A 14,508-nucleotide genomic window follows, 5' to 3' on the forward strand; every position below is an offset into this window, starting at 1 on the left:
TCATCAATTTTATTGGCCATTGTCTAATTCCTTTAGATCCCTGCTTACTCCAAACTTTGAAGTCTCTCATTTTACTCCCCTGTCTGATATTTTCAATTCTAACTCCGCCCATTTATCATTGAATTAGAACAATGAAAGAAGGAGGAGTTGCTGAATATTTTTAAAAATAATTATAAAAACTAAATCTGGGGAGAGGGATGGTTGAGTTTTAAAACCATATCAACCTCTGTACACAATATAAATGCTGTCATTCCATGTTTGTTAGCTTCTCTTTTATTAATGTTGTCATACTTGTTTATTACTTTTTTTCTACAATATTTAAAAGCGAAGCTTTCTTACATTTTTCTGTACGTAAAATTATTTAGCTTTATTGACAACAACTTGGATATGACTTTTCAATTTTAATTGCTTGTCTGACCGCCTGTTTTTTCTTGCTTTGCTTCTATGGAAGTTGTTATCCTTGTTTCAGTTTTGTGTTTATCTAAAAATATTAGAACCACAAAATTTTGTGTTTTTATTAATTAAAATTGTATTTCAGGAGACTGAGAGAGAATATACCAGCATGAATAACTGTGATATTTGTTTTAAGAATTTTATAAAGAAATCTAAATTGGTTGTTCATATGAGGGTTCATACGGGAGAGAAAACATTCTCATGTGATCAATGTGAAAAGTCATTCTCTGATGCTAGTAATTTGACTAAGCACAAGAGGATCCATACAAGTGAGAATCCATTTTCATGTGATCAATGTGGAAAGACCTTTTTAACTAGTAGTAACTTGACTGTCCATAAAAGAATTCATACTAATGAGAAGCCACACTCATGTGATCAATGTGGAAAGTCATTTGCACGTAATGATTATCTGACTCATCATGAAAGGATCCATACTGGAGAAAAACCATTTTCATTTGATCAATGTGAAAAAACATTACAACTAGTAGAAATCTGACTTATCACAAAATAGTTCATACTGGTGAGAAGCCATACTCATGTGATCAATGTGAAAAGACATTCAGACAAAGTAGTGGCTTGACTAAGCACAAAAGGATCCACACTGGTGAGAAGCCATACTCATGTAAATTTTGTGACAAACATTATATCTCTAGTTCAGCACTGGCATATCATAAAAAATCCCCGGGACATTTAGAAATGATGAAAACTTGTAATGTTCAACCTTCTGTATCTATTAATTTCATTGAATGTGAAGAAGTTTATGTCAAGGAAGAAATTTAAGAAGAAATAATATTTGAAGAGGATCCTCTCTCTATCCAGATGAGAGCTGACAATATTGATGCTCTCTCTATTGAAATGTAAATGAATGAGAGTGTTCTAAATAATTTTATCAGAGAACTATAAATAATATTCTAATTTCTGATATAAAAATCCAAACATACAACATAATTTATTATCCAATTTAAAAAAAATATCCGTATCATATCTTCTTTATCATATTACTAAGAGCATTGCCCCTTGCCTATAACTACTCAGATATTTTTTTTTCTTAGTAAACATATTATCCAGCCGTTTATGAGATAGTATTGACCATACAAACATATAAATAGAATGACATCCTATTAGTTTATAATATAAAATTTCTATTTAGAATGAATAGTCATTTTTTTATATTTTGACAACCTGTTTCTATAATGTAAAATAAATATTGTAAAATTAACTAAACATTTCTTTGTTCTTATCAAATCTTTTCTGTAACTAGGGTCTGTATGTCATTATTAAAAGCAAAGCTTTTCTATAATTAGGGTTGGTCCGTCCGTCCGAGATAGATAGCTTTTATTCGTTAATTTAGGCATGTTAGAATTGTCCTATCGATTTCAAACTTTGCATGATGATTCCTGTAGTAGTTAGGTACGATTTAGACAGCGTAGCAACTCTATAATCATTACCAGAATGTCCATACGTCTATTTTAAACATGTTGATTTTCTACTTTTTTAACAACAAATTTTTATGTGATCTAATTATCCGTTTGATCTGATTTTTGGTATACTGATTTCTGGGACAACAAAGTACAATATTACAAGCGAAGCAACTCTATAATCAAGTCCTTAAAATGTAAGTATGTCCATAAACATTATTCTGTATCAAGCAGTTTTTCCACAAATTTACCTACAATTTTGCTTCGACTCTTATCAATTTAAGTTTTAGTGCTTCAAAGGATGTTGTCAGTGTTTTAAGGATCTTTGCTGAACTTAATTGCAACTGTGCGTTTAAATGAATAACTCTTATTGCAAAATCTCAAGCAAGGAAGTCCAAGCTTTTAAGTATATAAATTAAATTATTAAACTTAATTATAGCTTAGGAATTGTGCCAAATAAGCTTATATATAATATTTTTCAAATTAATAATAATTATATCATAAATAAATACCAGCGGCTCTTGACCTCTAGGGGCACTTTCGGTAAGAGTGAAGTTGACCACCCCAAAATCTAATCTTAGGTTTAAAATAATGTTTTAGGGTGTTTATTTTTCTCTTGGGCGAGGGGTGGTAAACCAAATACTTATAAACCTTCACAGGACCTAGTACAAGCTACTCTGTAGAAGAGAACCATATCTTTTCAGCGGTTAGCGAGATCCCTTTTTACAAACAAATAGACAGACAAACTCACACACATCCTGTTATTTTTATATAAGAACATATATGAATTTTTAATCAATAGGACAATTCTGAAATGAATAATCTTCAATCCTTATAATAAAGTAACAGAATGTCTATTTGTATGTGTGTTTGTATGTTTGTACCAAAGGATAACAACTGAACTGATCGGGTTCTCCTTAACTGGGAAGCTTTTCTTAGGTCCCGGGAAGATTTATAACTATTTGGGGGGAGGTTACCAAAATTTTTCAATTTTGCGTAGAGACTTGTGAGCAACATACAAAAATCATTTCTCAAATTAGATATTTGAAATAAAAAAAAACATTTAAAGAGTCCTCTAGGGACGTAGCCGCTAGTAATAAAATAATTGAACAATGCAACATTGATGCAAACTGTTTTCCTTAAACAAACAGAAAGTCAGACAGACAAACATCATCAAAATGTAGACAATTACTATCTAGATAATCTTCGTTTAAAAACAAGGATGACAACATCCAAAAAAGCAAAGCGCTGAAGCGGTCGGACAAACGAACATTAACACTTGTATAGTGTCATAACTGATTAATCAGGTTATAAATGTATAATTTCAAACCTGTAAAATGTAAACTGCTTAAATACAGAATAATGTTTAAGGACATACTTACATTTTTAGGACTTAATTATAGAGGTGCTTGTACTTTGTTGTTATAGGAATCAGTATTCTGAAAATGCACGTAAGTACATTCTAGTAACGATTATATAGTTGCTACGCTTTCTAAATTGTACCTAACTACTAAAGGAATCAAAATGCAAAGTTTGGAATCGATAGGACAATTCTAACATGCTTAAATTAACGAAAAAATGCTATCCGTTACGGACGAACGGACCTAATTATAGAAAAGCTTCGCTTTTAAAAGATAGCTTGCGTTTATAGTAATTAATAGTTGCACTTTCATACACTCACACACATACAAATCCCCCCCCCCCCCTCCTTTCCACCCACAAATACCAAATGTTCACTAATAAGACTAAAAATGGTCATGGCAAATATACATCTACCTTGCCTAAACACATACATCCACAGTAAGTTTGCTGGATGTGTAAGTGCTAAATTTTTTTTTCTATGTACACAAAAAGACATTGCATATGCACATACACACACATACATACACACACAAAAACACACATATACACGCATACAAACACACACATACACACACACACATACACACACACGCACACACACACACAAAGCTATAAAATTAGATCCTAATAAAAAGTGGATTATCATGGAAAGTTAATTTAAGGTTTTCATCTATGTTACCTTTTTGAAAGCAAACCTTTTTTACATTAGATTAAAAATTAGATTAGAAAGTGCAGCAACACTATTATCGTTATACTCTCTAAAGTAAAGCTTACAGCTGGCTAAATATCGAAATCTCTCCATCCATAAACTCCTACTTGATGAATAACCTTACCAATAAATGAGGTCTATTTTGGCGATCTAAATTTTCTCTGTCAATTTACCCACGTATATTCTATTTCCATGGTTCTTATTTTGATAATAGATAGATACGCAACACACTGGTAATCTTATTTATCATTTTTTAAGAAAAGAAAAATAAATACTTGATATTATAACTTCTAGTTTACTTCACAAAAAAATAAATGTATAGACATTATTAGTACAGAGTTATAGGAATAGCTGCGCTCTTAAAATAATAATTTTGATGAAGTGGTCAGAGCAAGATTTTGCTGTGCACTTTCTTAGAAAATTGTTTAAATCATGGGACATGTTTATTACGCTAGTCCCCGACGGTTTCTGATACCATTGGCTCCATAACTTTGGGGACTTATTATATAGAATTTAAACTGGTTGGTTCATTAGGTTGAGTGCTGAAACGATTCTAACACTAATTGAAGTCGACAGTAATTTTTGTTAATCAGCATTGGGGATGAACATGAATTTATCAGCCATTGTCCTATCCATTAGCCGCTAAACCAATATGGTTCTCCTTTAAAGTGAAGCTTCTTATAGGTCCGGGGAAGGTTTTTCACTATTTTGGGGTAGGGTCTCTCAACCCTCTCTGATTAAAAGACCTCCCTCCAAACAAATTTTAAACTTTTTCTTTAAAATTCAAATTGAAATTTGGCGAGGGGTTCGACTTTTTAACCTCCAACTTAGTAATTAGGGCGTTATAGGAATATTTTTCTTCAATTTTTTTCAATTTTATACCCCCTCAAGACTAAATAACTGGGTTAGGTTAGGCTAGGTTAGGTTATATGGCTAGGGGGCCGAGTTCCTGCAGCTAGGCAGGCCAGGGGGCCGTATTACTGGGAGGGGGGGGGGGGGTAGGGTATAAAAATTGTCAAATTTTTAGAAAAATTTCCTAAGAGGATAATACCGTAATTAGGTATACAAAGATACAACTTTCACTGCAAAATAGCATATCATGTGCGAAAATAGCCGCAATCAACATACGAAAACTCTCTAATCATGCAGTTCATGAATAGCGCATGGGGGGATTTCTTTAGAAACAAGGATGACAACATCCATAAAAGCAAAGCTCTGTAATCGCTCGCAAGAAAGGGTAAATGAAGAATGTAAGAAACTGATAACTGCAACTGATAACTGCAACGCTTCCTAAAAATGCCTAATTGTTACAGGAATCATAATGGCGAAGTTGAAATTTGATAGGACTAACATACTAAAAATTACGATAAGAGCTATCCGTTTTGGAGGTACAGACCGACGATAATTACAGATTAGCCCCGCTTTTAAACACTAGGCTTGTATGAGGGGATAGAGGGGACAATGTGCTGCTTATTACACTAGTACCCAAATTAAGTTTCATATTAATGTTTTCGTGTCGTTAGCTTAAAAACTTTTGGGACTTTCATTGAATTTTGATTAGTTGTTTCATCAAGTTGAGTGTCCCAGCGTTTTAACCAACAATTGTAATCTACAGAAGGGGTAATTTTGTTCATAATTATTGGGGATGTACATCAATTTATCGGACATTGTCTTGTCCCTCTAGACCCCTGGGATGTATGTGTTTTAGATATTTGAAGGTATAAAAATTATATGAAATTATTATACATCAGTTATTTGTGAAATTAATTAATTAAAATAATTACTTCTATAGCAAAAGCTTTTCTGTAATTAGGGTCGGTCCATCCGTAACTGATAGCTGTTATCCTTTATTTAGGCATATTATTCGATTTAAAGATTTGGCATGATGATTCCTGAAATAATAAATACTTAGAAAGCGAAGCAACTATATTAATAGTTATCATGATATATCTAAATCTTAAAAATGTATGTATGTCCTAAAAAATATCATGTATTTAAGCAGTTTCTCAGCATATTTACTTACAATTTTGTTTGGACTCTTATTCATTTATATTCTGATTATTCAGTTCTGACACTCTACAAGTATTAATGTCCGTTTGTCCAACTGTTTCAGAGCTTCGTTTTTATGGATGTTGTCATCCTTGTTGTTATTATAATCTTATTGTTAATCATTGTTTGTGCAATAACAAAATTGCTGAGTCATGGTCAATGTAATTTATACCATGGACAGATAGATAGATAGATAGATAGACAGATAGATAGATAGATGTGTAATAGGAGTGTAATTTCCCTGAACTTAATGTGTATTGCTATATATACCTACCAGCAGACTCGCCCCTTGCATGTAGGGGCTTTGCCCCAAGAGGTTTGATCAGCCTAATTTTCGTATTTCAGATTTAAAAAGAAAAAAAATTGGGGGAGGGGGGAGAATTTTTCTTGGGGTGGGGGGTAAGAAAATAGCTTAAAACCATCACAGGACCAGTAGGTATATTCTCTAAAGATTAGAGCCCAATCGGTTCAGTGGTTACTGAGATCTTAAGATTCAGACGGACAGACAGACATCGTTCTACTTTATATTTTAGGATAATATTGTGTCGTAATTCAATTGGTTAAATTATAGTTGTTGTAATTAAAATAGTGTTAGGCTTGTCAAAAATTGTTAATTATATTGTGCTACCAGAATTTGAAACCATTTTAGAAAGCATAGAATGTGAGTTGTGTGTGTGTGTGAGAGGTATGTGTTAGTTGGAGATATCCAACGCGGTGATTTGAAAGCCAAGTCTAAAAATTTACCAAATTATGTATTTTGTTGTGTGTGTTGTTATCGGACATATGTGATATAGACAGACTTACATAAGTTAATGATAGAGTAGACTTAATGTTCAATTCAAAATGCAAACAGATTTTTAAGTATTTATTATATTGGATTAAATGCAGTTTTTGAGTAAATAAGATTATATATTGATACTATATTTAGAAATGATTAAATATGTTAATAAGTCAAAACTACTGATTATTCAAAGCTGGATAGTTCTGAAGTAGCAGGATGTCTGTCTGTATATCAGGACACCAATCAACAGGATGACTGTCTGTTTAATTAATACAATGTATTAATTAACTATGCACTTTGAAGGGGTAGAATATCTGCCTATACAAACTATCTAAAATAGTAGGATGTCTGTGAATAGCTGTATTGGTCTTAATAAAGACTCGAACCCAAACCAGATAATGTTCTGTGTTAGGACTCTCAATATCAACTGACTTAAATATATTTTCTCTTTATTCTTTCTGAGAGCAATTAAAGAGTAATTAAGAGTAACAACTAACATATGTCTGCAAACTTAAATATATGACATCACAACATAAATATATGACATTTACCCCCTTCTGAAACCATCCAGCTAAGCATGGTTTCACCATCCATCAGGCTGATCCAATAAACTGGGATCAATGTCTTCACTGGGTGAACCTACATCGAAATTAACCCCGGCCTCAAGTCCTTCCTCTCCTTCACCCACTGGAGGAGGAATGTTCAGCGCCCCTCCACCAACCTCAGCCGAGACACCCACTGTTGCCGCCATGACAGCATTACCCGCTGCAGCAGTTACGGGCCCTCCTACAGCAACCATCACAGCATCATTTACCGCTGAGGCGGTATCATTCGCAACAGCCACCTCTGCAGCAACCGCTGGTCCATCTGCCGGCATTGCCACCTCCATATCAACACCACCAGTGACCTGAACACCTCCCGAAACCAACATCACCCCGTTGTTAGCCTCAGCACCACCAGAAGTTCCAGCCTGTTGCAACTGCCAATATGCCGCCGCCGGTAAGTCATTGTTTATTCTGCGCCGGATCTCGCTAAGCTCACTAAAAATATTAGACAGGTGCCGTTGCACTTCAGCCTCTTTTTTGGCCATCTCAGAAATAGCCTCTTGAACCTTAGTTCCCTGTCCTGCCAAAACACTTTCCACCTGTTGGCCCACCTGCTGTCCCAACTTGGTTGAACTACTTTCCCAATTATCAGTCATTGCTGTCTGTACACTCTGTACCATATAAGAAGCCTTTTGCTGTGCAGTAGTAGCCACCATTTGCTGCATCTCCGTATCGACTTTCCTTATACAGTCCATTAGATCCCTCTTATGCGAGGCCAACATATCTTTAACCCGATTATGACTGTCCGTCTGCCAAAGTTTCTGTGCAGTGTTCAAACTTTTGACTGATTCTCTTACAGCTTCACGAATTTTTTCCTCAATCATAGGCTTTAGAGTCACAGCAACAGAATTACTGATTCTACCTATATCTTCATCACTGAGCAGCGCTAAGCCCTGTCTGTCATTCTTGCGTTCAGCCTTATTTCTCTCAACCTCAGCACGTAAATCTGGTAACTCCCTCTTTTGTTTAGGCCCAAGAGAATCTGCCCCAGCAGGCCGCTTGACCACGCCCCTTCTGGAAGTACCTTCCCCAGCATCATTATAAGCCTTGCTGGCTCCCCTTCTGGAAGTACCTTCCCCAGCAACATCATAAGCCTTGCTGGCTCCCTTAGTCCTGACCGACCCAGCAGCCTGATTTGGCACAAACTTACCAAACCTGCGCCGTCCCTCACCAGAACCAGTATCTGCCACCTTTCCAGGCTTGTCCGTTGGAGGCTCAATCCAACTGTCTACCTCTGAACCACTCTGTTCACTAGGCAGACGATCCCTGGAATCAAGCTCAACCTCAAGACTCACGTTGCCAACATCGTCTTCATCATCAAACCCAGGCTCATACCTGGGCGATTCTACATCATACTGCCTCCTATCATCTCTTCTATACACAACATGTCGCTGATTAGCTCTACCAGCATCCAACATTTCAACAGACGGTTCACGCTCCTCCCGCCGACCAGACGGCCGCTGATACCGCCTTTCGTTTCCATCTCCATTTCCTGATAATAATCAATAATTAAATATTAACATTTTAATATTGTAATATTTTAACATTTTTCATATATAAGACGACATTCAAAACGAAATACTTTACACAAATTATATTTATCAGGGATGCCAAATTTTAATTACTGTTTTCCCGATAACGCGAAAATTTAACGCAGTTACACAGTCTGCCTAAACAACCAACACACAGCAATCCAACAACCACCCCCGCAGCACCCATCACAGCCATAATAAAATGCTGCCAACTATTAGTCAACCAATCAATCGAGGTATTATACAAATGTACAAACCAATCTTCTGTCACCTCTACAACAAAAGCATTTGAATTAGCAGCCAATTCCGAAAGTTTAGCCTCTTCCACAGACTCCAACACCTGTCCTTTTTCTCCCTTATCCAGCAGATGCTCAAAATTCAATGGTACCTTCAACCAACTATCCTCCAGCCGTTTAGTCTGAACCAGCTGCATTCCTGCCCCCTTGTTGCCTAAATATAATCCAGGTTTAACTCTCACAAATACTGGATTTTTCCTACACTCGACAACCATCAACAAGGAAACATTTTTAACTAATCTTGTGAACGGTTCTACAGCAACAATTCTATCATCCATGAACAAAGAAAAATGACCAAGATAACACGGCAAATTTGCTCCTAAAGTCACATTCAACCATCTTTTTTTACATACAGACATAAGTCAGTTGATATTGAGAGTCCTAACACAGAACATTATCTGGTTTGGGTTCGAGTCTTTATTAAGACCGATACAGCTATTCACAGACATCCTACTATTTTAGATAGTTTGTATAGGCAGATATTCTACCCCTTCAAAGTGCATAGTTAATTAATACATTGTATTAATTAAACAGACAGTCATCCTGTTGATTGGTGTCCTGATATACAGACAGACATCCTGCTACTTCAGAACTATCCAGCTTTGAATAATCAGTAGTTTTGACTTATTAACATATTTAATCATTTCTAAATATAGTATCAATATATAATCTTATTTACTCAAAAACTGCATTTAATCCAATATAATAAATACTTAAAAATCTGTTTGCATTTTGAATTGAACATTAAGTCTACTCTATCATTAACTTATGTAAGTCTGTCTATATCACATTTGGCGCAGTCTTATTGTGCTACGTGTTATTTAGAACTGCTGCTGAGTTAAGGGTGGGGGAAGTGGTGTTTAATTTGAAGTCAATCACTTTTTGAGATATTTTTTTATCTTGGATTTTTCACAGTTTTGTTTTAATTTTTATATTTCTAACTTGATTTATATTTCAGGTTTCTGTGGAATTTCATTCTTTAACTCTTTTGATCTAAATTTCACGGCGGATCTGGTTCCAGTGCTCGGATATGGCTGATGGTGAAAAAGGAGAGCGGGGTAAAAATGAAGGCAAGCGTGGACGGCCGCCTAAACGTCCTCGGGAGAATGACAGTCAGGATGATGATGGAACTCCCGAAAATTGGGAGGAGGAGGATGCTGCGGCTGAGGATGCTGGTGCAGGTGCCAATGCGAATGTGGAGTTGGCGTTGGGCGAGGTGGAGAATGACGTTGTGCCTGAAAGCATAAAAAAATATGTTAGGGCAATGTTGCAGGAGCATACGACTGTCAAAGGTCAGGTGGATAAGTTAACGGCGGCGAATAAACGGCTGGAGAATAAGGTGAAAGAGTTTAAGAACTCTGATGAGCATAAGAAGTTAGGTTATGATGTTGATTTGGCTACTATTAAGAAAAAGGTGGCGCAATTGCCAGTGGATGGAGATATTAGCGGTTTTTTGTATGAGACAAGTATGGGGGCTAGTGTATCTGCAGTCAAAGCGACGGGAGATGATTCGTTTAATACATCTTTCATTAATCGTTTGAGTGTGGAGGCTAAATTGGATTCTACAAATTTTGAGGCTAAAAGGGTGAAAAGTGCTCTGGGACATTTGAAGTTTTCGCAGATTGAGTTTTTGGGTCCTGTTGGGAATGGAAATTGGATGAATGTTCGTGAGAGTTGTCTGACCGAATATGAGAATCAATTGTTGGATATATTTCCATTAATTGAGGAAAGGGCTGAAGTGCTTAAGGCCTATAAAAAGGTGGCCGGCGGAAGTGTAAGCCAACAGAGTGTAGAGGAGCAGTTTAGGGAGTTTTGTCTTGTAAGAGGAGTCAAGTGGGATAGTGATTTTGTGCGGGATGCTCCATTTTGGGATGGAAACATTGATTTTGAGGATTATTTCTTATCCTTATGGAGGGTTGCTCGGTTCGCAAAGTTGGAGGATCCTATGCTTTTCAAGGACGTCCTGTACAATAGGATTTTCGAGTGCAAAGGGAAGAAGATGGGGAGGCTTATTACGCCGGAGGCTAATGCTTCCCTAAGTGCTTTAGGTTATTACCTGTTGATAAGAAGGTTGGTGATACCCTTTGCTGATACAGAGTCGGCTACCGAATTCTTTTACGCCCTGAAACAAAAGAGTGGTCAGAATGTGGATGTGTTTTTCAATGCTAAATTGCGTCTGTTTAGGCTTATGCATCCTGGTCAAATTTCTAGACAATCTTGGCGTGATTTCTACAATAATGTGGCTAAGAATTTGCTGTTTTCTGATTTAGCTAGAGATATGGCTAATTTCATTGAATCTATGCATTACCTGGAAGATTACAGTGCTTTCTTGACTTATTTGATTCGCAGAGGTCAGCATTATATAAGCTGGGCTCGTTCTGGACACGTTTCACCTGAAAATGTAACGTCCTGTTATTCTCAGGCTATGGAAGGGTTGAGGCTAGAGGATTCTAGGGAGGTAAAGGCTAGGCCTGTAATCAGTGAAGTGCATGTATCTGATATGGAGGGCAGGACTGAGATTGGCGATAATAATGCGTGGATTGAAGGGGATGATGATATTCCTTGGGATCAGGTTGAGAACGTGATTGGGGCTCTGAATTCGAAGGCTAAAACTATGATTTGTTGGTATTGTGGGAAAAAAGGTCATGTAGTGGCTAGTTGCTGGCAGAAGAGAGACGGCAAGCCGCCAGCTCCTGATTCTCGCATAGGAAAGACCAAAGCTAAGTTTTTCTCAGCCGGTAGTGAAAAGAAAGAGGGTCCTGGAGTGCCTAATAATAGGGTAATACCTGAGCAGTTTCTGAAGAAGACAGTCAATCAGGTGGGGCCTGTTGTGGATTCTGAAAAGAGCAGAGATGAGAAACAGTATGAGGCTATGATTGCTGACATAGCCAGAAACAATTTTCAGCAATATCCTATGTAATGGATATGATTGATTTGATGTATAAATCTTATTTTAGGATGAAATTTATAGATCGTTCTTTTATTCATATTCATTATATAGGCTATAGTACTGTAAATAGTTAATTTTGCTGTTTTGTATTCACATTATTGCTCTCAACTTTATAAAGTATTACTGTCTTGTTTATTCTTCAGTCAAGATGTGATCGTGTTAATGAAAACATTATATATATATATTTATATATATATATATCTACTATATATTATATTCTGATAGGTACCTATGCAAGGTTGAATACTTCGAGAGGTACTTACTTGTATAAGAAAAGGCTTGGAGTGTAGCTGTGTGATGCTGGTAGTCTGGGAGATGTACAGGATTTCATAAATTGAACAGTATGTTGGCGGCTGGTGACAGATGGGGGGCTGACTGCTGTGTAGTGGAATGATGTATATCTAAAATATATAGATACATTAATTAATTATAATGACTAGTGTTTTCAAGAGATTGTGAAGTTTTTGAAGATAACGAAAATGCCTATTTGTGCGGATTTAGAATTTCTTGTGCCTGGGGCTGATATTCCGGTGAAGGAGTTAGGAATTGTTGATACAGGAAATAATTTTAATTCTTTGATATCTAGAGAAATTCTTGATAAACATGGAATTGAGTTTTGTCCTGCTAAATTATCAGCGTATTCAGTAGATTTAAAGAAAGTTAATATTATTGGATATGTTGAGTTGAAATTTAGATTTGCTGGAACTCAAGCTGTGATTACGGAGATATTTTATGTACCTGAGGTGACGAGTAGGTTGGTAAATCTTGGATCTGATTTCCTGAAAAAGAATAAAATTAATATTTGTTTGGATGAAGATAAGTTTGAATTTTGTGGGGAATCTGTTCCTATTAATTCCTGTTTACAGAAACAGGTGGTGGCGGAGATACAGAAAATTCCTATTTTGTCCGGACGAATGAATTCTGAAATTCCATCTAAACCTACCTTGCCAGGGATAAAGGAGGGGGGTGGGTTTGGAGAGTTATATTCAACGAAGTATAATGTGAAGTTGCTGGATAAAACTATTTTTTATCCTGGAGGATCTACCGCTGTGGTGCATGTGACTGGATTAAAGAATGATGGGCTTTGGTACGTGTCCCCTAATTCTTCTAAGATGACAAGTGGCAATGGGATTATGATTATTGAGGGGGTGTATCAGCCACGGAAAGATGGGTCCTGCGTGGTTAATGTGGTTAATGCGTCAATAAAACCTATTACCTTGCTGAGAAATGTGAAGATGGGGCATTGTTTCATCATGGATAATCAAGATGTCACCTGTAATAAAACAATTAATGAATTGGATAAGCCAGAAAAGTTGTCGGGGCAAAAAATGCATGAACGGGTACAGTTTATTATTCAAAAATTGAAGTTAGATGAAAACCAGATGATTAAGGAAAATCCAGAATTGAAACCCAGGATTATTAAAATTTGTTTGGAAAATTTTGATATCTTTTCAATGAATGATTCAGATATTGGTGATTGTAGATTAATGACATATAATATAGAATTGTTACCTGGAGCTAAACCTGTGAAGGCCAGAAATATTCCTTTGAATCCAGAGTACGATGCTAAATTGAAGGAACAGTTAACCAAATGGCTGGATGCTGGCATTATTGAGGAGGGTTTCTCGGATTGGTCTAGTCCTATTTTTGCTGTGAAAAAGAAGGCTGCACCTGGAGCAGAGGCTAAGTTGAGGTTTGTCATCGATTTCCGCAATCTGAACAACGTGACTAAGCGGGAGGCGTGGCCGCTGCCACTGATCTCGGATAATCTGACGAAGCTGGGTTCTGGCAAGGTGTTCAGTACTCTTGATTTGACAGCTGCCTACCATTCCTCACATACCTCACTGTTCTTTGAGAGTCAAAACTCTGTTTAAAATTACCATTTTTAGTAGCGAAGCTACTCTATATTTTACAATGTCCGTCCGTCCGTCTGTCCGTAATTATTGAATTGGGGGAAACGTGATTTTCTAGGCTCCTATTCAAGATAGACATCTCAAATTTTTAGTGAAGATTCTCACTGTATATGCCCTTCTAATATATACTTTGTTTTGTCCGTCTGTTTGTTATTTGGGGTGCTAGATCGATTCCTAGATTTTTACGTTTTCGTGATTTTCTCAACTCCTTTTCAAGATAAAAGACTGAAATTTTCAGGGATTAATTAATTTTATATTCTACATATTTTCATCAAGTTTTATTAATATTTTTTTTATTAATTGGGGTGCTAGATCGATTCCTAGATTTTTTAGGTTTTCATGGTTTTCTCAATTCCTATTCAGGATTGACGGTTGAAATTATCAGGGATTGAGTATGCTCATGTTCTACATATTTCCATCAAGTTTCATTAAGATTTGTC

The 14,508-nt window shown here is 36.3% G+C and overlaps 1 protein-coding gene across 1 annotated transcript; it reads right to left on the reverse strand.

The window, feature by feature from the left end:
• Nucleotides 1–11,000: 11,000 nt before the first annotated feature.
• On the reverse strand, nucleotides 11,001–13,976 carry LOC145317926 (uncharacterized). The gene is made up of 6 exons (XM_080159214.1): nucleotides 13,668–13,976; nucleotides 13,372–13,428; nucleotides 12,894–12,934; nucleotides 12,419–12,556; nucleotides 11,992–12,042; nucleotides 11,001–11,598 (listed from the first exon to the last, which is right to left on the reverse strand). The coding sequence occupies exons 1-5, from the start codon at nucleotides 13,855–13,857 to the stop codon at nucleotides 12,016–12,018; spliced, it is 453 nt and encodes a 150-aa protein (XP_080015340.1). The 5' UTR covers nucleotides 13,858–13,976; the 3' UTR covers nucleotides 11,001–11,598; nucleotides 11,992–12,015.
• Nucleotides 13,977–14,508: the final 532 nt, after the last annotated feature.

Source organism: Acartia tonsa, chromosome 4 (genome assembly GCF_053477335.1).
Source record: "Acartia tonsa isolate MP-2025a chromosome 4, ASM5347733v1, whole genome shotgun sequence".
Lineage (NCBI taxonomy): Eukaryota > Metazoa > Arthropoda > Copepoda > Calanoida > Acartiidae > Acartia > Acartia tonsa.